We start from the raw sequence: 23,056 nt of genomic DNA, 5'->3' as shown, positions 1-23,056 counted from the left end.
TGTGAGACTCCATTTGTCCATTGGTATTTAGGACACTGCTCCACAGTTCAAGCCCCAGCTCAGGTCCCCAGCTGTGGTGACCAGCTGAATGTGTCACTTTTTGCCCGTTCTGGTTTCCTTTCTGAGGCTGGAATCCTCTCTCTGAGCTCAGGGAGCAGCTGCTCCGTGCAGACCTCAAACTTCAAAGCCTTCAGCTCAGCTGGGTTGGGATATTTGGGATTTAGGGAAGTCTGGATTTCTGGGCTTTGCTGCCCTTTAGCAAAAACCCAAAGTTTTCTGTCAGTTTTTCCATGGAAAACTGACTTTGCATATGTGATTTTGTAGGTGAATACAACTTTCAGATCAGCATTAATCATGAGGCTCACCTTGGGTTTGAGGGGGCTCAGGGAATTTTATGTGCCAGAGAAAATCCTTTCTGGGGAAAAGCAGGAGATTTCTTTATGATGAGCAAAGCTCCTCTTAAGAATGAGAAACAAAGCCAACATTTTGTTTAAAAGTGCTCTAAGAATAGTAAATAAAATAAGCACTCCATCAGATAAAACCAGACTAAATATACAACTGCATCTTGCTTACCCAGAAAGTAAAATTATTTATATCCAAAGTTGAACATTTCTCTTGATTTCAGAGATGTTTTTGTTAGATAAATTCAACACAGGCAGCCTGCTTATTTAAATTGCCTGTGCAAGGCTGATGTTAATGGTTACTGGAGCTGCCCTTTACCCCAGAGTCTGGGGCTTTGCTCACTTTTGCAGGAATTCTTTTCCATGTCTCTGAGCTAACTGGGAGAAGGAAAATGAGTCACTGAGCAAATGAGGTCCAGAGCTACATCCAAAACACACTTCTCACTCGTGTGCAAACAGTTGATAGCTGCAGTTCCAGGTGGAATTAGGCAGGAAATTCAATGTGCAAATGGAATTCCTGGAGCCCTTTAAAAATGCAGCCCACAAGGCACAAAACCTGAGCCCATGTTGAACCTCACTGTGGCTGATCTCTCTGAATTTGTTATTGAATACCTTTAAACCTTCAGTGTTGCACATATTTACCTAAAATTATGCTTGAAAATGCCGTGGTATCAAATCCCATCCTTCAGGATTCCTTTTTCCTTCCTTTTGCCTGATACCCCAAAGAGCTGCATCTCTCCTTGGGTAGAGCTGTTGGAATTAAGGAATATATTGCTGGGTTGTCCCTGATCTCAAACTCCTGCAGCCTTTTCTGGCTCTATCCACAAGTTTTGCACCCATATTCCATGGCAGATCCTGGGGGATGTTCCCAGGCCCAGCACCTCCCAGTGCTCTGTGTTGGTGCTCAAATTTAGGAGCTGTTTCACAAACCTGGCCAATCCAGCAGCCCTTTCTGGGCACTTTATTCTGCAAAAGCTTCTTCTGGACTCAGAAAAGAAACCAAAAAAAGGTAACTCATCAGGCAGTTGTGTGCTCAGTGGCCATGGCAGGAGGGAGCAGGGATGCAAAGTGCTCCTGGCCTCGAGGATTTGGGCAGAAAACCCTTCAAAACAGGGTCTGAAGCCATGTCTCAATTCTTTTCAGAGCAGCTGAGTGGTTCTTCAGGGTTTTACATTTTCCTGCCCAGGTGGGAGTTTCTCCAGCCTCCAGCAGAGGCACTTTGGGGTTTTGGGAAGCTTTTGAATCCAGGGAAGTTGCACAAGCCATCTTTAGGTTGATTGACTTTTGTGGTTGGCTGAAGTGCTGACAGGATCATTCAGGACTACTCCAAAAATGCATGAATTCAGTTAAAAGCTGAGCTATATAGGCTTTTTTAAATTTTAAATATCTGTTTTGGAGAAACATAAGAAGGTCACTTAATTGGCAGCTTAAATCAGCCCAAGTGAGGAAATAGCAGGGACATGAGAAGTCCTGGTTTGATTGGGGTGAGTGATACAATCCCAGCCTGTTCTTGCTTCTCTGGGCTGCCAAAACCCAGCTCATGGCCTTGGTTTTCAAAAAAATCTCTGTAATTATTTCCTGTGGAATATTGCACTTCACAGCCTTGCTCCTCAATTAAAGCAGCATTGATTTGTCACCTGAGCTCATGGTGGAGGGAAGTGTTGGTTTGGATCTTAAATATTCTGTACATTGGAAGAACCCTTATTTTTCACACAGGAAAATGCCAGATCTGAGAGCTTTCCTCTGCTGACAGAAATTTTTCATTATGTCCATGAAACTTTAATTTCCAGGGTTTTTCTGTTGAGGAGCAGCCAGCCAGAAGACTTTCTTGCTTACTAGTGAAACTGTTCTGTTTGCTTACAAGTTTTTTCCCAGCTGCACTTTCCTTTTCCATGGAAAAAACTGTTGTCCACTTTTAGTTTTAAGGGATAGCAGCAGAAAACTGGATGGTGGATGCTGTTTTGAGGCTGAACAGGATCTAAATGAGTCCAACTCAAATTGTATCTTCCTTTTGCTGTAGAACTTCAATAATTTTAAATTTAATTTTTGTTTTCAATCTAAATATTCAGTTTAAGTATTTCTTAACAAGCAGCAGCTTTATATTTGCAGAAAGTATTTGGGATCACTTCAGTGTCCCAGTTAGGCCTCTTCACATGGTGTTTTCTCCATCCATAACCACTGCAGGTTGTGAAAACAGGTTAATATCTTTATAAATTATCCTTCTGGAGAGGTCTGAGATGTCACTAATATAACAACAGGACATTTTCACCTGACAACTCAATGCAATGAACTGCAGAGAGAATTGCTTCATCTGTTCCTACTTTTGACTTTTCTAGAAATATCAAAATGAGATGATTTTCAAAAAGAAACATTTGTTTCTTTACCTCTTTTCCCTCAATATGTGAAATATTTTTCCATGCTGTTAAGTGGGAGCATTTTCCCCTCTGGAATCTCCACAGACAAGCTCATGGCTTGTCAGTGAAGTTAATGATACATTTAATTGTTTGCTGCAGTTCCATGTGAGGGTGTGTTTGGTGGTTTTGCCTCCCCAGAGCAGTTTCTGTACCTGCAGCCCTCCCACAGCAGAGAGCTCCTCCTGCCCTCTGCTCTGGACTCTGGCCCATCAGCTGATGCAGATCAGAGATCTCTGGGGAGGTTTGTGCAGCAGTTAATGTGTCATGGAGCACCCCAAGGTGTGTTTTTGCTGCCTGTGGAACAGAGCAGAGTTCAAGTGCAATGGTTTCAGTGCCATCCTCTCCAGATATTGAGGGCTCAGAGCCTGCTGGGTGCAGGGTTGGAAGTTGCAAGTGAGCTTTGGGATGCTCTTCCAGGGAAATCTTCCTCTGAAATCACCTCAGGGACAGCTCAGCAGGGCCAGCTCTTTCTTGCCTTTAGTGACAGATCAGATAATTAGAAGATAATATTAGAAGATCTATTAGAGTATCTGTTAAAAGATTGTATTGTCATTCTGTGGTTTGTTAAAGGAGTTCTAGTAAATAAACACAAGTCTGACCTGATCTGAGCCCTGGAGGTGTCCAGGGAATCACTGGATGTGGCATTCTGGGCTGGTGACAAGGTGGGATCTGTCACAGGCTGGGTTTGATGGCCTTGGAGCCAGCCTCAGTGATCCTGGGATACACCAACACCAAGTTCTTGTCCCCCTAAAGATGCTGATCATGTTTAGATCTCATTCTCATCCTACAGACTCACACCCTAATCTTTGATTCTGCAGGTTTTCCTCAGGCCTCCATTATTCCAGTAAAAGAATAATTGAACTTTTGAGAAGTAGGAGCCAGGGAAATCAAATTTAGTAATGAGAGAACTCAGTCCTTGTGTGTTTGTGCAGGAGAGGATCAGTGTGTGTACTGGGAACAAGAGGGTATCCTGGATTTTTATCACAGCTTGGATAAAAAGCTTTAGAAAGATTTAAAAAGTGAAAGCAGGAAGTTTTGTAGAAAATAGCCTCAAAAACTCCTCTCTTAAGCTGATACTTATAAGCAGTCAAAAAACCCAAACAAAGGTCCCACAAACCCCTTTAATTTCTGGTCTTTTGTTGCCATGAATGTGCTTTGCATGGAGCAAATAAATTCTTTTCTCTGTTTTCCTCCCCTCCTGCCTGTATGTGTGGGAATATAAATCCTGCTGGGTTTGTGGGGAGCCTCTGTGGGATTTTGTTCCCAGATTTTGGCATCTGCTGGGCAGCAGGGATTGGGTAATGCTGCTTTGGAAGCATTTCTTCAGCACAAAGAGGAGATGACGCCTTGTGAAAGTGGTGGTGCTGCATTTCTGCCCACTTCTGTGTAAACAGGGATGTGGAAAGGATTTTATGAGGTCCCTTTTGTTCCACTTTTTCAACACAAACTCAGTTGCTTGTCATGGTGTTTGATGCCTCTTTCCATGAATGAAAATCTAATGAATCTTTTAGTCCAGAGGCCTTATTTATGATTATGGCCTCCTATAGAAAGGATTTTACTTAGGTTTGGGTTTTTTTTTTCCAGCTTAAAAATAACTTGGAGCCTTTCTGCTGTTTCTGGTCAAGTACCAAAACCAAAATGTTCAACCCAGTTTCAGGAGATTCAGATTTTGCCACCTGGGGAGTGGCATTTCCATGCTACATCCCACCCAAACTGACCCTGCATCCAGGGATTTCATCAGAGGAAATCCTCTAGCTATGGAGTGGTGAAATATTGGATTTTATGGAAAAGGGCTGGGCCACAATCAACACTCCTGATTTATCTTCAATTACTTTACTTTTTCAGGAGGAGCACAAAATTCTCAAGACTGAGGCACTGATCTATCTAATCCTTTTATTAGGATGGATCCAGAAGCTGTAAAGAGGGAACCATAAAAAGATCAATATCTGATTGATGTGCCTTCCCAAAATGTCTCTTCTGCCCTTGCCCACATCCAGTGCAGGTTTTACCCTGACCTTTACCAGCCAGGAATGGCAAATCCTGAAGGGTTGGAATTGGCCTTTTGCTCTGTGGAGCTGCTGACATTTTGGGAAGAGGAGGAGATCCAAGCTCTTGCTTTTTTGGAGAGAGAGACCAGAAATGCAGAGGATTTAACACCTGGTGTGAGCAGAGAGAGGGAATTGTGTGTCCTTTCACAGGAGCACTGAAGTGAGCAGATGAGAAATGCTCCAATATCAGCCAAAAGGGTGAAAATCTCTGGCTGGAAAACAGGAAATAGGAGAAAACCAGGAAAAAAGCCCCCAGGAAATAGGAAAACTAGGAAAGCAGAGCTGAATAAAATGTCTGCAGGCTCCCTGGCAGTTTTCCCTGGCTGCTGGGGCAGGGTGGGAGGCAGGGCTGGAGGAGCAGACGAGGTGACGTCGCTGCTGTCCTGGCTCTGCTTCCTGGCTGTGCCTCAGGGCTGGAGGATTCCACACTCAGCCTTCCATGCTGGATCCAGTGAAATGTACTCCAAAACTGCATGGAAAATGCTTCTCTTGTGTTTAGAGAAAGCAGCAAATAATGATTTTAAAAACCCCCTTAAGGGATGATGCCAGAAGGTCCTGAGAGCACCAAGGGTGCCACAGCCTTGCTGGAGCTTCTCCTGCAGCCCTGAGCTTCTCCAACCCCCTTTGTTTTCCTCTGCCCCTCTCCTGGGGATCTCATCCAGCTGTTCCACTCACCTGCTGGAATTTCCCAGATATTTCTGGATAAATCTCCCCAGCAAAAGGCCTCGTGTGCCCCTTTGCCAGTGCAAATATACTCTGGGAATCTCCTGAATTAGGAGCTTTGAACTTTTTGTGTCCCCTGGGTTGGGAAGTTGGAGTTTTGCTGAATTCAGCATCCTGAAAAGCCATCAGTATCATGTGTCCTTAATTCTGTACAAAGGGTTTTCTGCTCCTGGACTCATTTATTGGGATACTGAGTGGAGTCAGCTCTTTGAGCTTTTCAGAGTAAAAGCAGTAAATAAAAATCTCTTTTTTTTCCCCTCTTTGTACTTGGTGGATGGCACCTTTTCTTCTGGAGTTCTGTAGCACTGATTGAACAAAGTTAAGCTTCAGGGTAGGTTTAGGAAGGTTATTTCAATAAAACCAACCAGAAGTTAAACAATACCCTGAGTAGGTGAGAGGCCACAGAACACAAACATACAACTTGATAAATTAAACAAGATTTCTTCAGGCAGGTGATGTTTTTCATGGTATTTTAGCTAGCTGGGAGAAAATTGCTGGAGCTCTTTGAGTAATATTAGGAATGATCCAGTTGGTTGTCCCTAAAGCCTGTCCTGCAGGACATGAACTGCATTTCCTGCTCTAGAACAGAGCTCATCTTACAAGATCAGTGCAGAAATCTTTACCTAAAGGTCCATTTTCCTAATTACAGTCCTTTTCCATGGATAAATTGACTGCAGTGGATTTTATTCACTGGGCAAGTTCAGCCCAGACTTTGAGCAGGAAGAGGTGGCACTGTCAGCACCATGAAATCCAGGGGTGATTTAAGGTTTGTTATTAACCCACAGAGTAAAACAGGAATAGCTTGGGTTTATGTCTCTGAGTAATCCAATTCTGCTGGAATTGCTGGAGATGATAAATGACTGTCTGGAAGAGATGGGGATTGAATCCTTTAGAAATGCCAAATGATAAGAACAGTTGCAGAAAAGTGATGCTGGGTTTGCTATAAACAACAAATGTTGCATAACACTGGCTGTGTTTTTCAAAACCAGATGTTGCAGCAGTTGACACCAGGATTTCTGCAAGTTGTTTGCTCATCTTTCAGCTGCTTCACCACATTCCCCTCTCAATATCCATTTTACACATTCTTCCTCATTATCATCCTGCAGTACTCAGAATTCCAATCAATATTCTGTTTATTTTAGCTGTGATCACAACTCAGGGGGCCCTGAATTCTCTTAAATCAATGTACTGAGATAGAGTTTTTTTAAATTAACCTTTTCAAATCTTCATATCAAACTGTTATACCACTGAATATTGTCTGGATGGCTCAGCAGTGTCTGGTGAGCAGATTTATCCCTGTGGTGCTCAGCATGTGGCACAAAATCATTTCAGAAGCGTGAGAGGAACCCAGTGAAATCTTTTGAAAGGAACAAACCTCTCCAAAAAGCAGAATGTGCAGGAGAAAGCAGTAAGTAATGAATTGACATTATTCCTAAGCCCAGGGATTGATGTAATTGTAATTTGGAATTACAGCATGACGTGGTGGTACCAACATTCCTGAGGGAGGAAGTTGGACCTGGGCACCTGGAACACCTCCACAGGTCATGGGATGCTCTCAAAACAGGACCTGGCACTTCCCAAAAGTCATCACTTCTGTCTGTATTTGGGAACATCCTCCTCATTCTTCTTCTCTCTTTGTTTTTCCATAGTGAGCGTTGAAAAAGTGGAATTAAAGGGGCTGGCACACAAGAAGAATGAAAGAAATGTTGAGTATTCCTTTGAGGTAAGTTTGGGTTTCCTTTCCTATGAAAAAAGGGAGGATAATACTTAAGAAGAGTTGAGGACATTTTCAAACTTTATTGTTAGATCCCAAAAATGCTTTGTGAAAGCAGAGCTCCTTTGGGACTGATAGTTTTTAATCAATGATTTGAAAGTCATAAATGGCTGTGGATGATGCGGAGGTTGGTAGGTGGGGATTGGCAAAAAAAACCCAAAAAAACATTTTAATGCAGGAAAAAATTGGCAGTGTTTATTTAGGGGGAAATGTGATGCCACACTTACAGGATGTTATCACATCTATATCCAATATCCATTCTTCTGCTGGAATGTAGAAGCCAGAGGGAATTTCAGTCAGATTAAGACTGAAAACAATGTGGGCTCTGAGGGCACAGCTGCTGGAAAGAGGCAGAGAGGGAGTCTCTGATGGGATGTGGTTCCAAAAGTACAGAAAAGCTTTGGGAACTCTGCAGGGCTGAGTGCTGGGTTTCTCTTGGGAGCTCTCAGAGGAACCCATCACACCCAAAATAGCCCAGCTACCCCAAAGAGCATAAAATCAGCAGGAGGCTTCTGAGGCAGTGTTGGAAACAGAAAAAGGGTTAATAAAAGGCAAAATAACAAAGCTCTTACAGAGAAAAACCAAGCCAGGGGCAAGAGGTTCTTGCTCCTGCTAGAACACCCCACAAAAGCAAATATTTCCTTGGTTCTTCTCCTTTCCTAGTGAATTACCTAGGTGGGACCTCTTGGCCTCTGTCCAGTTGGCAGCCATGTGTGAGGTGAAGTCCCAAAGGTCCTGTGAGGTGTCTTTGGGAGAGAAACTTCTGGGCTTTTTGCCTTTTTGAGCAGACAAAGAATAATTGAGTCACTCCATCAACAGGGGGCACATTCCTACACTTGAGGAAAACTCTGTGGAGCAAGAGTTGGGGGAGTTGACTGGAAGGAGACTTTCACCATGGTCTGAAAGTGCTTCCAAAGGGAATAAAACCCTTCCCAGGATTCCCAGCAGTGCTTGGAATCCTGTGGCAGCCAGCCCAGGAGTGGGGCTCAGCAGCCAGCCCCTGCTGCAGCCTGGGTTTGCTCCCGTCCCACTGCAGGGATGAGTTCATCGTTCATCCCCTGGAGCCCTGGGAGATGGCACCCAGTGGAAATGGGGGCTGCTGAGCAGCTGACAAATTGCTTTTCTCCCAGCTGGAGAAATTGGGATCCCAGCTCTCCAAAATTTGGGATGCACAGCCCAGAAAATGGCTTTGGTTTGTTTGATGAGACAAAGTGCGGGGTGAGAAAAGGAGAACCCAGAAGGAATCAGGTGGGAGAATCCCAATTATCCACAACTTTCACCAAGTTATTCCTTAAAACTCCTCAGCATCTGTTGGGATTTTGGCAGCATTAACCTCTGCAGGACCGGATTCATGGAGAATGTCCCAAATTTCCTGAATCCCCAGTTGTTCCAAATGTCATCCATCATAGACAGGATTTTTCCAAGGGCTTTTCAAGCTCTGTATGAAGCCTGCAGTTGTCTCCACTCCAATTAAGATCTCGTGAAACTTCTTTTCCTATTACAAATTTTTCTATAAATAACAGAAATTACTGTACCCAGTGTTTGCCTCAACAGCCTGAACTGAAGGAGGAGCAGAGACTTCAGCTGAGTTGATAAATTGCTGTTTGCTGGGTTAAAACCCCAATTATGGGATGGTTTTGTTCTGTTCAGGAGCTTGGGAATAGCAGATCAATGGATGGAGCAATTTAGTGTTTGCCCAGTGCTATTGTTCCCCCCATTTACAGTTCACGTTATTGTTTTATAAGTATTGAAAATTCAAGTTAAAACAGAAGTCCTGACAGCTGTTGAGTTATTACAGAACTAGAAAAAAAGAGAATATTTCCTGTACTTTCTGAAATTCCTTGTGAATTTAAAAAAAATTATTTATTTACCACAAACTGTAAAAAAAACAACCCACAAACATGGTAAAACTGCTCAAGTTTCTGTCTTCTTCCCCCCCCCCCCTTTTTTTTTGTGTAACAGCTCTGCTGAGAGGAAATTCCTCCCTTATGTAATATATTTTGAAATCCTCTCCTCTCCCCACTCTTTTTTGGCAGCTTTTGGATGGCTGGAAAAACTTTGTGTATGTTTGGAGTTGTCATTGAAACCAATGTCATGTGAGAGGCTGCTCTGTGATCCCAAACTCCCACCCAGCTCCTTCCCTATGGATCCAGCTGCCTCCCAGATGCTCCAGTGGATATTTTGGATCCATAGGGATTCATCCCTGGCCTGTCTCATGCTGATTTTCCTCAAGCCAAGAAATCTTGATTTTTGGCTTGATTGAACTTCATCTCCCAAGCAATAAATGCTTCAATATCCGAGGGTGTTGTGACTTGTTTGTGTGGGAAGAAATACTGAATATTCCCATTTTTTAGAGCATGGACAAGATGGAGTCTGGAGCAGGAGCTGCAGGTTTCACTGGGAAGGTTTTGCCTGGATTTTTGCTGCCATTCCCAATTTCTGGTGGCATATGGAGTTGATTAATTAGGAATAGGCAGCCTTGTGTGGGGGGAGCTGTTCCTGCTGGAAAGCAGATCCTACAAACCAGCTGTTTTCTTTAACAATAATGAGGGGAAAAAATTCCATTACTCCGTGGTTGCTTGCTTAACTCTGGATGTCTGCAGAGTGTAAGGGCTGTGTAAACTCTGAGGGGCTTTTCCAAGCATCCAGAGCAGTTGATAAAAATTAAAACCAGCAAGAATTGGGCAGCAATTTTGCCCTTGTGCACAAAAAAAAGTGTTTCCTTCTTGATGTCACCCATCACAACCTCTGTGAGGGAGAGTTGATGCCAATTACTGAATTTTGAGGACCCAAATTAAATTAATGACTAAAGCAAATCCTTCTTGTTCCTCCCCAAGGTCCTGTGGTCTGATTCTTCGGTGACGTTGGTAACCAAATCTTCTGCTGAAGTGACTGAATTCATTTCAAAGGTAAAGGCAATAAGAAAAACACTTTGAAAAGGAAAAACATGTTTTGTCCCTCTCTCTAATTTTGTTCAGTGATACGTCTCAAAATGTGCCAAGATAATTCCAAGTGAATTTCATAAAATATTTGATTTATAACAGGCAGTGGCTTGAATCTCATAGAAATAACAAAACTTTTCACTTTTAATTTGTCATATCCTCCCCCTTCAGCTGTCTCAGCTGTATCCAGAAGAAAACTTGGAGAAATTCATTCCCTGCTTAGCTGGTCCAGATTCATTTTACCTGGAACGGAACCACATGGACCTGGAATCAGACCTGAGGTATGCTGGGATTTTGTGAGGTTTTTATCTTGACACTGAGAAAAAGAAAAAAAAAAAAACCAGGAGATAGAAATATTATCTCCATATTCTAAATTACTTCAAAGAAATTAGAGCCTGGTCCTAAGCTTTTTTTCCTGGATGTTCCATTAATTCTAGTGCATAACAATTTTTCAGGAATTTTTCTTGAGAAATACAGATGGTAATAATATTCTGTATTAAGCTTCCTGGAGAATTGATATTTCCTCATTCCTTGTGAAGAACTAATAGAGGATCACTGGCTTTGCAGAAGTTTGTTTTGGACTCAAAAATAACCAGAATTGTTTAAAACAACCCCTCAAAACTCAGGAAAAAAATAGAAGCCTGAATATTCACCCATCTGTATTGAGGAATGGGTTGTGGGGATTTTTTTCTCCTTTCAAAGAGTTTTTATTTTCTCAGTTGTTTTAGGTTGTCATTTTACTTTTAAAATTTTAAAAGGTTAGGTATATATTTAGATATTATTAAATTGTTACAATTTTGGAAGTCTTTAAAAGCTAAGAAATTTTTTGAAGTCTTATCTTGTACCTCCTCAAATTATCACAAATCATCTGGCCATTATTTAATATAAACCAGTATTTTAAATATCAGGATCTGTGGCAGATCACATCAAGTTTCTCTTTCTAAATATGATTTTCCTAAGAAAATTGGAGTGACTTAAATTCCTTTCAGCCCCTACTGTCTTTATCTACACAAAATGAGATTATTGTAATTTTAATATTGTTCTGATCCTAATATGTTATTATTATAACATTAAATGACACTTTAAAATATTAATTCACTTTATTAGAGCTTCTCCTTTCCACTTTTTTTGCCCTAAGCCATGGTGGATGTTGGTTTTCCATAGGCAGCAGCCAGCAGGTGCAAGCCTGGGTTGTTTTTCATGGCAGGCAGCATTCCCACTGCCTTGCTGTGCTCCAAGGAGGCTTTGGGAGGCTGCAGGGAATGTGTGTGGCTGCTTGGGAACAACAGCCTCTGCAAATCTGGGTTAATGGAGCAGCAACTGCCCTGCCAGAGCTCAGCTGCAGCTCTGGAGCAGGGAAGAAGCTGCTCCAAGGTGCTGCTCAGCTGTGAAATTCAGCAGTGAACTCTGGGGTTTCCAGCTGGGAAACACCTCTGGGTGTGTGAGGTGCAAAGTTTTGGGAAATTGGCTTTTTTTGCTGGAATCCGAGAGTGGTTTGGGTTGAAGGGAGCTCAGAGCTCATCCCATTCCAGCCCTGCCATGGCAGGGGCACCTTCCACTGTCCCAGGCTGCCCCAAACCCCAATGTCCAGCCTGGCCTTGGGCACTGCCAGGGATCCAGGGCAGCCACAGGAGCTCTGGGCACCTGTGCCAGGGCCTGCCCACCCTGCCAGGGAAGGATTTCTCCCCAGTATTCTATCTAAATCCATCCTCTTCCAGCTCAAAGCTGTCCCTCCTTGTCCTGTGCCTGCATCCCTTGTCCCACAGCCGCCTGGAGGCCCTGGAATGCTGCTAAAAGGGCTCTTTTCCCTTCAAAGAGGCTCAGGGAAAACGTGACAGAAGTTTTGCCCGAAACTGCCAGACTCTGCATCTGCTGTTTATCTCCAAGAGGAGGAAATTCAATAACAGATCCATCTCTATTTTATATTCCTCAGGTTCCTGCATTTCAAAGGCAATTTTCAAGTTTACATTTGAACATCTTCTGCCTTAGAAGTGTTCAGGGTTGCTGAATGAGGGATCTTTGCTGAAACACTCACCAGAATGAAAACAACCCGGGGTAACAGGGTTTGGTATTAAGAATAAGAATATCCATAAATTTCCAGAATTCAGAATTGCATCATGTGTTTCAGCTTTTAAATTTCCAGTCTGATTTCCAAGTGTGCTGTCCAGAGTGCAATCCTGGTGGATTTGGGAGGCTCTAACAGAGCAGGGGCTTTGTTTGCTGCAGGTACCTGGCCCCGTTCCCTTCCCATGTGGTGAAAAACGACCACGTCAGGAAGTTCTTCAGCACTTCATCTCCATCACAGCAACTTCAGAGCTCAAGTGAGTTGAAATAAAGTTTAAAAAATATTTTTTTGTACTGCATTTCATAAACTGAAGTCATTTGTTACTCTGTTCCTTGTTTCCAGATCCTGGCAACCCCTCCCTGTATAAAGTAGGAACTACGCTGGGAACATCTGGAAGGTGAAATATTTGGCTTGTTTATAATTCATTCTCTTAAGAGGCAATGTTCATGTCCTCCAACAAAACCCAGACCCCCTTCAAAGAGCCAATATTGTGGCTTCTTTTGCCACTTCCATATGGAAAGATTAAAATTGTCCATGGGATTATATTTGGGGATCTTTACTTCTTTTTAATAATGCAAAGGTCGCTCTGTTGGAAGCTTTTTTAAATCACAGAGAGGCAGCAGAATATTTCAGATCTGTGATTATTGAAGGAAATTCTTGAAGGAAAATTCTGTTGAAGGTGAAGATCAGCTTCACCCTTTGCCAGGAGTGCCCTGTTTTACTGAGCTGTGCAGCAGGGCAGGTACAAATCCCTACCCTGGCTCCAGCAGGGCGCTTTTCCCCAGAATTTCTGTGAATTTCCCCGATTTCTGTGGCCTCAGCAGCTGAGCTCTGGGTGTCCCAGCTCATCCAACTAAACCCAGCCCCGTTCCTGTTTTGCAGACCTATATGTGGGGTGGCTGGAATTCAGTCTTCCCAGAACCACGTGCAGCACTCGGCCGCTGCCCCCGTGGCTCTGCCCCACTGCTCGCACTCCGGCGGCGCCGGCTCCTCGCTGGGCTATCGCTCCCAGCTGGAGAGCTCCTCCCCTGCCATGCTGATGTCTTCCAGCCCTCAGACCCCTCAGACACAGGAGCAAAACGGGATCCTGGACTGGCTCAGGAAGCTGCGCTTGCACAAGTATTACCCCGTCTTCAAACAGCTCACCATGGAAAAGGTAGGGCAGGAGATGGAGGGAAGCAGCCAGCTTTTCAATGGTCCCCACCTTCTCCAGGCTGGGAATGTCTGCACTGAGGATCACACAAGTTTCTGGCACGTGCTGGGGAGGTTTTCACTTTCTGAAAGCAGGAATGAATTGATGAAAACCTTCTTGATGTTCTCTCTCTGTCTTGTGTCCGGGGCTGTCCAACAGCTGCTGCTTCTCCCAGGCTTCCTCGTGGAGTGCTTGGAGATCCGGCTGGGATGCTGCCTCAGGAGCTCTGCTTGGCTCCTGGACATCCCTTTGTGTGCTGCAGATACCTGAATATGTTGATTTATCTTGATTTCTGCTTCTTGGTTGATTTTTCTCCCAAAATATTTGGCTATCCTCATTTTAAGAACTTGATTTTCAGAGACTCGTGGCATGAATATGAACATGAGTGAGTGAGGTTTGTTTCCTGCAGAAATTCCTGTGGAAAAATCATCTCTCATGTCTTTGCATTGGAAGAGTCCCAGATCACACCTGTGTGTGCTGGATTTTATCTCAGCAAGGTTTTGGAGCATTTTCCCAGCTCCAGTGGGATTCCTTGTCCTCTGTCTTTTGGCCTGGAACGCCCTCCAGTGGAGGGAGGGCTTGAACTCAGTTTTGTGCTGCTTTGGAATATTTTATGGATTTAATTTCAATCTCTTACCAGAGGCTTCTTGATTTAATTTTCTTCATTATAAGAAGGGAAATATACTGGGTTTTTTTGTTTAATAAAGTAGTAAAACTCTATATTCCAGTGTATTTTAAAAAAGCAAACATTATTATGCATACTTCACTGGCTTTCATTTTAATTACATTATAATATAAATGTCTGTATCTATCTCTATATTTTCATATTAAATTTACTATTGGTGTATATTTTTACTGCACTTCTGTGGTAAATGACACACTGGGAAAACTGGAGTGATTTTCTAAGATCCTTAAATTCACTGATATCACCAAGTTCTATTTTCATTAAATTCTATTTAAATATGTACATGAGTTATTTCATCTTTATTGGGACTGGTTAATACAAGCACACACCTAATTAAATTAAATCTGCAGGTGTTCTTCCTTTCATGCCTGTCCCCCACACTTTCCTTTTAGCACTATAATTGAAAACTGGAGTAGAGAGTTTCTTTGAATTTAAAAATGGTTTTAAAGTTGCCTTTTGGAATTGCTGTTCACTAAAAATGGGAATAAGAATATTTCAGGATATAAAACTAAACATATTTTTTCTTTTCAAGTTTCTGAGTCTTACTGAGGAAGATCTGAATAAGTTTGAGTCCCTCACCATGGGAGCAAAGAAGAAGCTCAAGACCCAGCTAGAGCTCGAGAAGTAAGTGAGGGCTGGGTGAACGTCTCTTAAGGTCAAAAAATGCAAATTTTACTTCCCAGAGCACAAACCTGCCATGATTCCCAGCTGGAGATATGGATGATTATTATCTCCATTACTAAACAATAGTTAGCACTTTATGGTTTACTGCTGCCTGGTCAGGGTTGTGATAAGGACACACATTGTGTTTAGGTTTTTTTAAACTTGTATCACATTTATTGCAAAGATTTTGGGCTGCCCATCCACTTGACATTGATGGGAGCTGTTGGGTTTGCAAGCCCAGGGGATGCACTCCCAAAGCCAGGCCTTTATTCCCTAGGAAGTGACAATTTTCTGGCTCCAATCCATGTGGATGGAGCACAGCTACTTCAGGAGCTGCCTCAGTGTCCCATGGTGACCCCAGACAGCTGTGACAGCCCTTTGGGGACACTGATGCAACAGATTGTCCTGGTTTTTGCATCTCCACGTCCAGGAAAGAGTTCATTCTGCAGCTACTGCTGTTCCTTAAAAAGCAATTAGAAATCCAAATCCATTCCCATTTGTCAGAGCTCCTTGGCAGCGTTTATCAGCACTCTTAGTTTTTCCAGAGTTTGTTTGGAAAAGGAAATCTTGGGGCTGTGTTTGTTTTCTCTTTGAGTTTGGGATGTGCTGACATAATATGTGATAAAATTTTAGAGTTTAATCAGGGTTTGGTGATGTTTTACCCTGGACAAATAAGAGCATAGTGTTGTAATCAGATGGCAGATAGTCCAGCCCTAAGTGCTGGCAGTTCTGGTCAGCACTGCTGTGATTTCCAAGTGTTTCCATTTGAAATGGGCACAGCAGCAGTGGATTGTTCAATGGGCTTTGTCTGCATTGGGTTCATTTAGAAATGGATTTATTTATTTGTGTTTTAGCCAATTTCTGTCTCTTCATGCTTGTCTCCATCACCCTGTAGGGAGAAGTCCGAGAAACGGTGCCTAAACCCCTCCACACCTTCCTCAGTGACCAGCAGTGGGGTGGCCAGGGTTCCCCCCACTTCCCACGTGGGGCCTATCCAGAGTATCCGGGGCAACCATGCTGCAGGTAAGGGGAGCAGGGGACACTGCTGTGCTCAGCTGTGCCTGCACAGGGGTCACCTCATTCCTGTGCTGCTGCTTCTCCAAGCTTTAGCTTCCAAAAGCCATCGGCTTAACAGGGAACAAGATAAAAGTCTGATTTGGTGGTTATTGGGGGCAATAAAAAGTGATTTTTTTCCATGGCTCTGGTGTGAATGGGCAGCTGCTCTGTTCCACCTGTGATGTATCCCTGTAAATGCTGAGCGTGGCCATGTTCTGCTGAGGTGCTGTCAGTGTCACCTCCGTGTCCCCTGTCCCTGCAGAGCTGCGAGTGGATGTGGATCAGCCAGCCCACCCCCTGCCCCGGGAGGGCAGCTCCTCCGAGTACTCCAGCTCCAGCTCCAGCCCCATGGGCATCCAGGCACGGGAGGAGAGCTCGGACAGCGCCGAGGAGAACGAGAGACGTAAGCAGAGCCCCGCGGCCGCGCCCCCTGCCCCGCCCAGGGCTGTCCTCACCGCCCCTCTCTCCCCAGGCCTGGAGCTCCACCTGGACGGCTCCGACAAGGAGAAGCCGGTGATGCTGCTGAACCATTTCCCCTCGAGCTCTGCCAGGCCCACAGCCCAGGTGCTGCCCGTGCAGAACGACGCCGGCTCGGGCCCCGCCGGCCACCACGCGCTGCCCATGCAGATGCTGTCCCCGAGCCCATCGCACATGGCCCCCATCCGCATGCTCGGCTCCGTGCACAAACCGGAGCGCGGCTCCGCCGACATGAAGCTGCTCTCGTCCTCTGTGCACTCCCTCTTGTCTTTGGAAGAAAGGAATAAAGTGTCTCCCGGCTCGAGGGGCAGCATAAAGATGGAGAAGGGCTTTGGGAACGCCGTGGTGGATGTCATGTCCGCGTCCTCTCCGCACCAGCCCCTGCAGGTGCTGTCGGGGGGTGCCGAGAACAGCTCCCCCACGTCCACCATGAACTTTGGGCCTCGCACCAAAGTCGTCCACGCTTCCACTCTGGACAGAGTGATCAAACCAGCCCAGCAGCCAGGACTCATAGTGGAGACGAGCACTGCTGCCACGGTGACGTCCAGCACAGTCTTCCACGTGGCTCGTCCGCCCATCAAACTCCTGGTGTCGTCGTCTCTTCCCACCGACTCCGCCATGGCCGGACAGACTTCCTGCTCCAGTAATATGCAAATAACGGTGTCCCCTGCAATAATCAACCCCCGGACTGCTCTGTACACAGCCAACACCAAAGTTGCCTTTTCTGCCATGAGCAGCGTGCCCGTGGCGCCCATGCAGGGCAGCTTCTGCGCCAACAGCAACGCGGCCTCCTCCAGCAGCCACCCGTCCCCGTCCTTCACCACCATGGCCAACCTGCCCAGCTGCCCCGCGCCCAGCTCCAGCCCCACGCTCTCCTCCGGCGCCGACAACAACTTCTACAGCAGCAGCAGCAGCAGCAGTAGCAGCAGCAGCAGCGGCGGCTCGGCCGGGAGCGTCCCCGTCCCCAACCAGAACCACCACCACCACCACCACCAGCAGCCGCCACCGCAGCCCCCCGGCTGCATGGTGTGCAGCTCCTGCGGCTGCAGCGGCAACTGCGGCTCCAGCGGCATGACCGTGAGCTACGCCAACTATTTCCAGCACCCCTTTTCAGGACCTTCCATGTTTACTTTCCCTTTCCTGCCCTTCAACCCCCTGTGTAGCAACGGCTACATCAACACGCAGCAGTACAACAGCAGCACCACGTTCCCCGTGGTGCACACGGCCTACAACAGCGGCCTGGCCCCTGACTCCGTCATGGCCGGCCAGTCCACCTTCGCCGTGCCCCCCATGCAGAACTTTATGGCGGGCACGGCTGGGGTGTACCAGGCACAGGGGATGATGGGCAATGGCAATGGGTCAAGTCACAAAAAAAACGGGAACCTCTCCTGTTACAACTGCGGGGCCAGCGGGCACAGAGCTCAGGACTGCAAACAGCCACCCATGGATTTCAATCGGCAAGGTAAAGGCTGGGGGGACACACGGGGTCCTTTCCTGTGTGTAGAGTTCAGGCTGGTGTTTCCAGCAAACTGGTTCATTCCTTTCTTTGGGATTGTTCCTTTTGTGTCACCTTACGGCTGATGTTTCTTCAAGTGGCTCATGGCTGTGTTTGGATGATGCTTTGGAACGGCTGGGTCTGGGTTTGGAGTAGGATCCAATCCAGAGTGTGGCCTTGAGACCTGCCCCTGGGGTCTGATGCTGTCTTGGAATCTCTGGCTTGTAAAAATATTTTGTTATTAAAAATTGATGGTCTGAGCTATTGGCAGATTTTAGGCAGCCCCATGAGGAGGGCTCAGACGAGACGCTCTGTGGGGTTGGCACTGTCTTTTAGGGAGGGAAGAAACATCAAGGAAGGGAGAAAGCTGCTGTGGACAGGTTGCAGCAGAACTGCTGTTGCTGCCTCCGCACTGTCAGCCAGGTCAGCTTCGGTCATTATTGCAAGTTCCCCTGGAATTTTAGAAACTGGAATCTCTGTTCTTCTTCCCTTCCTCCCAACACAATAACCTAAATGAAGAATTGCTGTTCAAACCCTCCTGTCAGGGTGGGGAGGCCCTGGCACACGTGCCCAGAGAAGCTGTGGCTGCCCTTGGATCCTTGAAAATGTCCAAAGCCAGGTTGGACATTGGGGGGAGCACCCTGGACTAGTGGAAGGTGTCAGGGCTGGAACTGGATGGGCTTTAAGGTCCTTTCCCACCCAAACCATTGTGGGATTCCGTGAACCAGAATTGTGCCAGCCCCAAAATTGCACCCAGGCTCCAGTGATTCATTCCATGGGTAGGAAGCAGCAGGCTGGTTTGGGAAGCCGTGGGAGGTGACTGATGTGTAACCCCTGTGTCCCTGTCCCCATCCCAGGTACGTTCAGGCTGAAGTACGCCCCTCCCTCGGAAAGTCTGGACTCCACAGACTGAGCTTCCCCCAGCTGGCACCACGATGCTGTAAAGCCATGGAGAGCGACGGAGATCGAACTGCAAAACTGAGACGTCCAGTTGCTGTTAAGCTTAATGTATTTTTTAATCCAAAGGTGCTTTACTTTATTAGACTAGGTAGAAAATCTAGCTTAGGGGTGCAGCCAACCCAGTTTTGATTGCCAAATTCAAGCTTTGTTGTTGGAACTCCTGACTCCGTGTCCTCGGACCGATGGATGGACAGATGGATGGATGGATGGTGGAGCTGGCCAGCTGCAGTGCCTGCTGGAAGTACAACATCCCCTGTGCTTTTTTGGCTGGAGAATGTTGCTACATTTGGACTTTTCCAAGGTGAAAGGCCTGACTCCAGGGCAGCTCTGTTCTGAGGTGGAAGGTAGGAGTGGCCGGAAGGACTTTGGCACCCCTGGGCTAGGTAAAATGTCTACTTTTTTTCAAAAGTGATCAGGCACTAATCTCTGGGATTTTTAAGGATTGCACTACAGAAGAATGTAAAACTCTTCAAGCTTTCTGCACTTTTAGCAGACAGTGTCACTCTGAGACCAGTGCAAGAGGCAAAGAAGTTCCAACCTTTACAAATTGGCACCAGCAGGCTTACGGGACTTAATTCCACAATAAAAATCCTAAAAAGTCTCTCTTTTCCCTTCCAAAAGAACACACGGCAGTTTCGGTTCCTTCTGGAAACAAACTTGTGCTTCATTGTCTCACCTATTACTAGCTAGTGTTGGCTTCCCAGCACTGGAATAAACTTAGTTTCCAAGGGTCCAAGTCCCAGAGACTCCAGAGTCATAAAGGCTTCAAGGATATTTTCCTGTAATACACAAAACCTTTACGTCCTGTTACTGTATATAGGTCTCTTTCACAGAAACCTTATTATTCTGCTTTTGTAAATGAATTTTAAACCATCCTAAAAAACAAAAAAAAAAAAATCAAACTAAGAACTCTGGCAGCAGAGTTGATAAGCTTTTGCTTTACTTTATATAAAATACCCTTTGGCTCCTACCCCAGGATTCAGGAGTGGTGGGAGTCAAACATGTAAAAGGTAGTAAAAACTTCATTATTATCAAGACTTGGAAGGATTTCTTGTCGGCCTCCTTCGTTGCAGTAGGTTGTAGATGAGTAGCTTTGGTGTTAACTACTTAGTCCATCATTTGTGGGTGACAAATCTAAATTAGGACTCGAGAGGAAGCCAAACCCATCTCGAACTGCTAATTTGAAACACTTTGGTCCTGTCTGGTTGAAAGAAGATCCTAATCCTCATGGCTCTCCCCCCCGGGAATTTGACAGCATTAAATGGGTGAGGCCTCCTCTGTAAAAGTGTCTGACAGAGAGGAATTTGCATCCTGTAATTTGGGAGACACCTTTAAAGTCTGAAGCCTTGTTTACACTTGGAGGTATTCCTTACAGCAGGATGAATCCATAGGATTTGTAGTGGAGCAGTGGCTTGGGAAGTCCTCTGGGAGCAGGAGGGTTTGGAGCTGCCCCCAGGAGATGGGGCTGTGTGAGGGGGGAGCTCAGCCCTTCCTGGGCCATGCTCATAGGAAAGGGACATTTTGGGCCATCCCTGTGTCCCTGTCTCTCCCCAAAGGCAGCCTCAGCCTCGTGGGATCATGAGCATCAGGAGAGCCTCGGGAACGTGGGTGGGCAGAACCAAACTGGGCCCAGGGAGGGATCCAAAACCCGAATTTGCAGAATAAACAAACAAACAAACAAAAGATACTTTTATTGCTATGCAATAAGAACCCCCTGATTTGTGTATCCTCAGCCCAGCTCCCGCTCCCTGTTGGCTCTGCCTGTGTTTGAGGACGTTCCCTGTGTTCCCATGAACAACCTTCAGACCTACAACACTAAAGGGATGAAAACTGACAATGCAATTTACTTTGCCTTAATGAGCTTGAGACAATGGTAGGAACAGTCTGTCCCACTGCATCATGCCCAAGGAAAACGTGCAGTTCCATGTTTACTATTTGCAGCTTTGAGGGTCTCTCCAGTGGCCTGGAACATGTGCTGAAAGCCAAACTTAGTGTTATTATTATTATTGTTGTTGTTATTATTTTTTTCACTTTTTTTAAACAGTATTTTAAAATTGTATTTAAAGAAACTGTATTTCAACACACATGTGAGTGTTCAAAAACCCTCTTGAACAGCAAAAAAACAGCAGCAGCAAAAAAAAAAAAAAAAAAAAAAAAAGTCATTTCTGTACCAGTTGTGTTTTGTTTTACTGCCCAGGGCTGGGCACAGTTGTGTCTGATCTTCCTCACAGAAAAAAATCATATCAAAAGGACTGTAAAACTGAATGTCTGTCCAGCAAATTGTTTCATTCCTTTCTCCAGAGCTTTCTTTAGGATCCTTTCCTGTGTGTAGAGTTCAGGCTGATGTTTCCAGCAAACTGTTCCATTCCTTTCTTTGGGATTGTTTCCTTTGTGTCAAGTTATGGCTGATGTTTCTTCAAGTGGCTCTTGGCTGCATTTGGGTGACGCTTTGGAACGGTTGGGTCTGGGTTTGGAGTAGGATCCAATCCAGAAGGACCTGGAGGCAACACGAGTGTCCAAGAGGAAAATCTGGTGAGCCAGCAGCAACCTCAGAGCCTTCCCCAAATCCCAGCGAGCTGGGGCTTCAGACCTGCCAGTGACCACCCTCCACTCTGTACCCAGAACAACCAAAGTTGGTAAGTCTGAACAGAGCACCTTAATTCCGTAAAATTATCCTTAATCTCTTCTTCAAAGGCACAAATCCATCTTTTTACCCCTAAAAAGCAAGGCAGCTTGAGTTGGAATAGTAGAGTTCCAGCTGCCCTGCCTGAAGGAACCAGTTCTTTAACCCTATTTTTGTACATTGAAAGATGGAGATTGCAAAGAATGTTATTTAGCCCTATCTTTGTCCTGCAAGTATAAAAAGAATTAATTCTCCAGGTGGATTTCACTGTGGAATGGGAATGATTTTTCAGTGTAAGAGGGAAGGGAATCCCCAGTGATCTCCCTGCAGGGGCAGGAGAATCAGTGAGGAGCCTTTCCCAGGGGAGGGAGCAGTGGGTGGGGCAGTTCCAGCTGCATTTTCCATTTGATGATGGAAAGACTCAAAATAGGATGGAATTTCCAGTGAACTCCTCCTCACCCTGCAAATTAAGCATTAATAAATATTCTGGGCTCGACCCTAACAGGGAGTGCAGAGAAGGAGGAGAGGGAACTGAGATACTGCTCAGAGGGTTCCACCTGACTTTTATTGAAAACCACATTTGAACCATTACTAAAGTTTATCAGAACCACATTTGAACCATTATTAAAGTTTATCAGAACTGGTTTTTAGCCAAACCAGCTCTGTCACGCTCAGCTTTTTGTGAAACCTTTCATTACCACGGTCATTAAATCTTGGCAAATTAAGCACCAGACTTCCCAAAGGAAGAGTCCAGCACCAGGCCTTGGCCATGCCCCCAAATCCCAGAGAGATCCTGGGATGAGCCAGGCTGGGGCACCAGGCAGAGCAAAGCTCCTCCCAACATCTGTGGGGCAGCAGAGCTGTGCCAGAGGGACCCTGGGAGCACTGGATTCGGGCTAGTCTGGAACTCCTGGAAATGGGATGAATATGGGCAAATCTGGACAAAAATCCACGTAATGGAGCGTTTGTGAGAGTAGGAATCACTTTGGCTGGTTGAGGCCCCACAGCTCTTGTAATAAACCCTTGGAATTACCCATTTGTTCCCTGAAATTTTCCTGATGTACACAAGAACTGTGTTGGTACTGAAGCAGAAAGCAAGTCCCGTGTGTTTTCAAGTGCAGATTAACAGCTTCTCTTGGACATAACTTTCCATTAGGAATGAAGGAAATTCCTGCTCCATTTGAGCCATTTCTTTTACTTCGATCACTTCTAGTATTACAAATTCTGCATGTAACTTTATAAATATTTTAAATAGTTTTGTAAATATTTAATATTCAGCTAATTTGATTTTGAATTGTAAATGTCAAGTATTCTGGTATTGGGATTTTTATGTTTTATTATACTTTGTTAAAAGTTAAATTGTACATTTTTAGAATGTTTTTATCTGAGTAAATTTAATGTATGGAAAATAAAGAGTTAAACAGAATCCCTTGGTATTGGCTTTCCTTTTAAAGGGATTCAGCTGTGTGGGGGCTTCTCCAGCTTGGCAGTAGCAGGGAATTATTTTTAATTCCTTTAATTATTTTGCTGAGAAAATG

The 23,056-nt window shown here is 45.1% G+C and overlaps 1 protein-coding gene across 1 annotated transcript in view; it reads left to right on the top strand.

The window, feature by feature from the left end:
• ZCCHC14 (zinc finger CCHC-type containing 14) overlaps window positions 1–22,944 on the top strand; it is a 47,413-nt gene extending 24,469 nt beyond the window's left edge. Inside the window, exons 3-13 of the mRNA XM_009090775.4 lie at window positions 7,236–7,309; window positions 10,198–10,269; window positions 10,474–10,583; window positions 12,529–12,623; window positions 12,710–12,764; window positions 13,250–13,523; window positions 14,777–14,868; window positions 15,803–15,930; window positions 16,226–16,366; window positions 16,436–17,902; window positions 18,793–22,944. Of these exons, the coding sequence (XP_009089023.2) occupies window positions 7,236–7,309; window positions 10,198–10,269; window positions 10,474–10,583; window positions 12,529–12,623; window positions 12,710–12,764; window positions 13,250–13,523; window positions 14,777–14,868; window positions 15,803–15,930; window positions 16,226–16,366; window positions 16,436–17,902; window positions 18,793–18,848 (2,564 nt within the window). The 3' untranslated portion in view covers window positions 18,849–22,944. The remainder of the gene's footprint in view (window positions 1–7,235; window positions 7,310–10,197; window positions 10,270–10,473; window positions 10,584–12,528; window positions 12,624–12,709; window positions 12,765–13,249; window positions 13,524–14,776; window positions 14,869–15,802; window positions 15,931–16,225; window positions 16,367–16,435; window positions 17,903–18,792) is intronic.
• Window positions 22,945–23,056: the final 112 nt, after the last annotated feature.

Source organism: Serinus canaria, chromosome 11 (genome assembly GCF_022539315.1).
Source record: "Serinus canaria isolate serCan28SL12 chromosome 11, serCan2020, whole genome shotgun sequence".
Taxonomy (NCBI): Eukaryota; Metazoa; Chordata; class Aves; order Passeriformes; family Fringillidae; genus Serinus; species Serinus canaria.
Note: the sequence above shows the minus strand (reverse complement) of the source record. Positions and strands in the feature narration are given on the sequence as shown.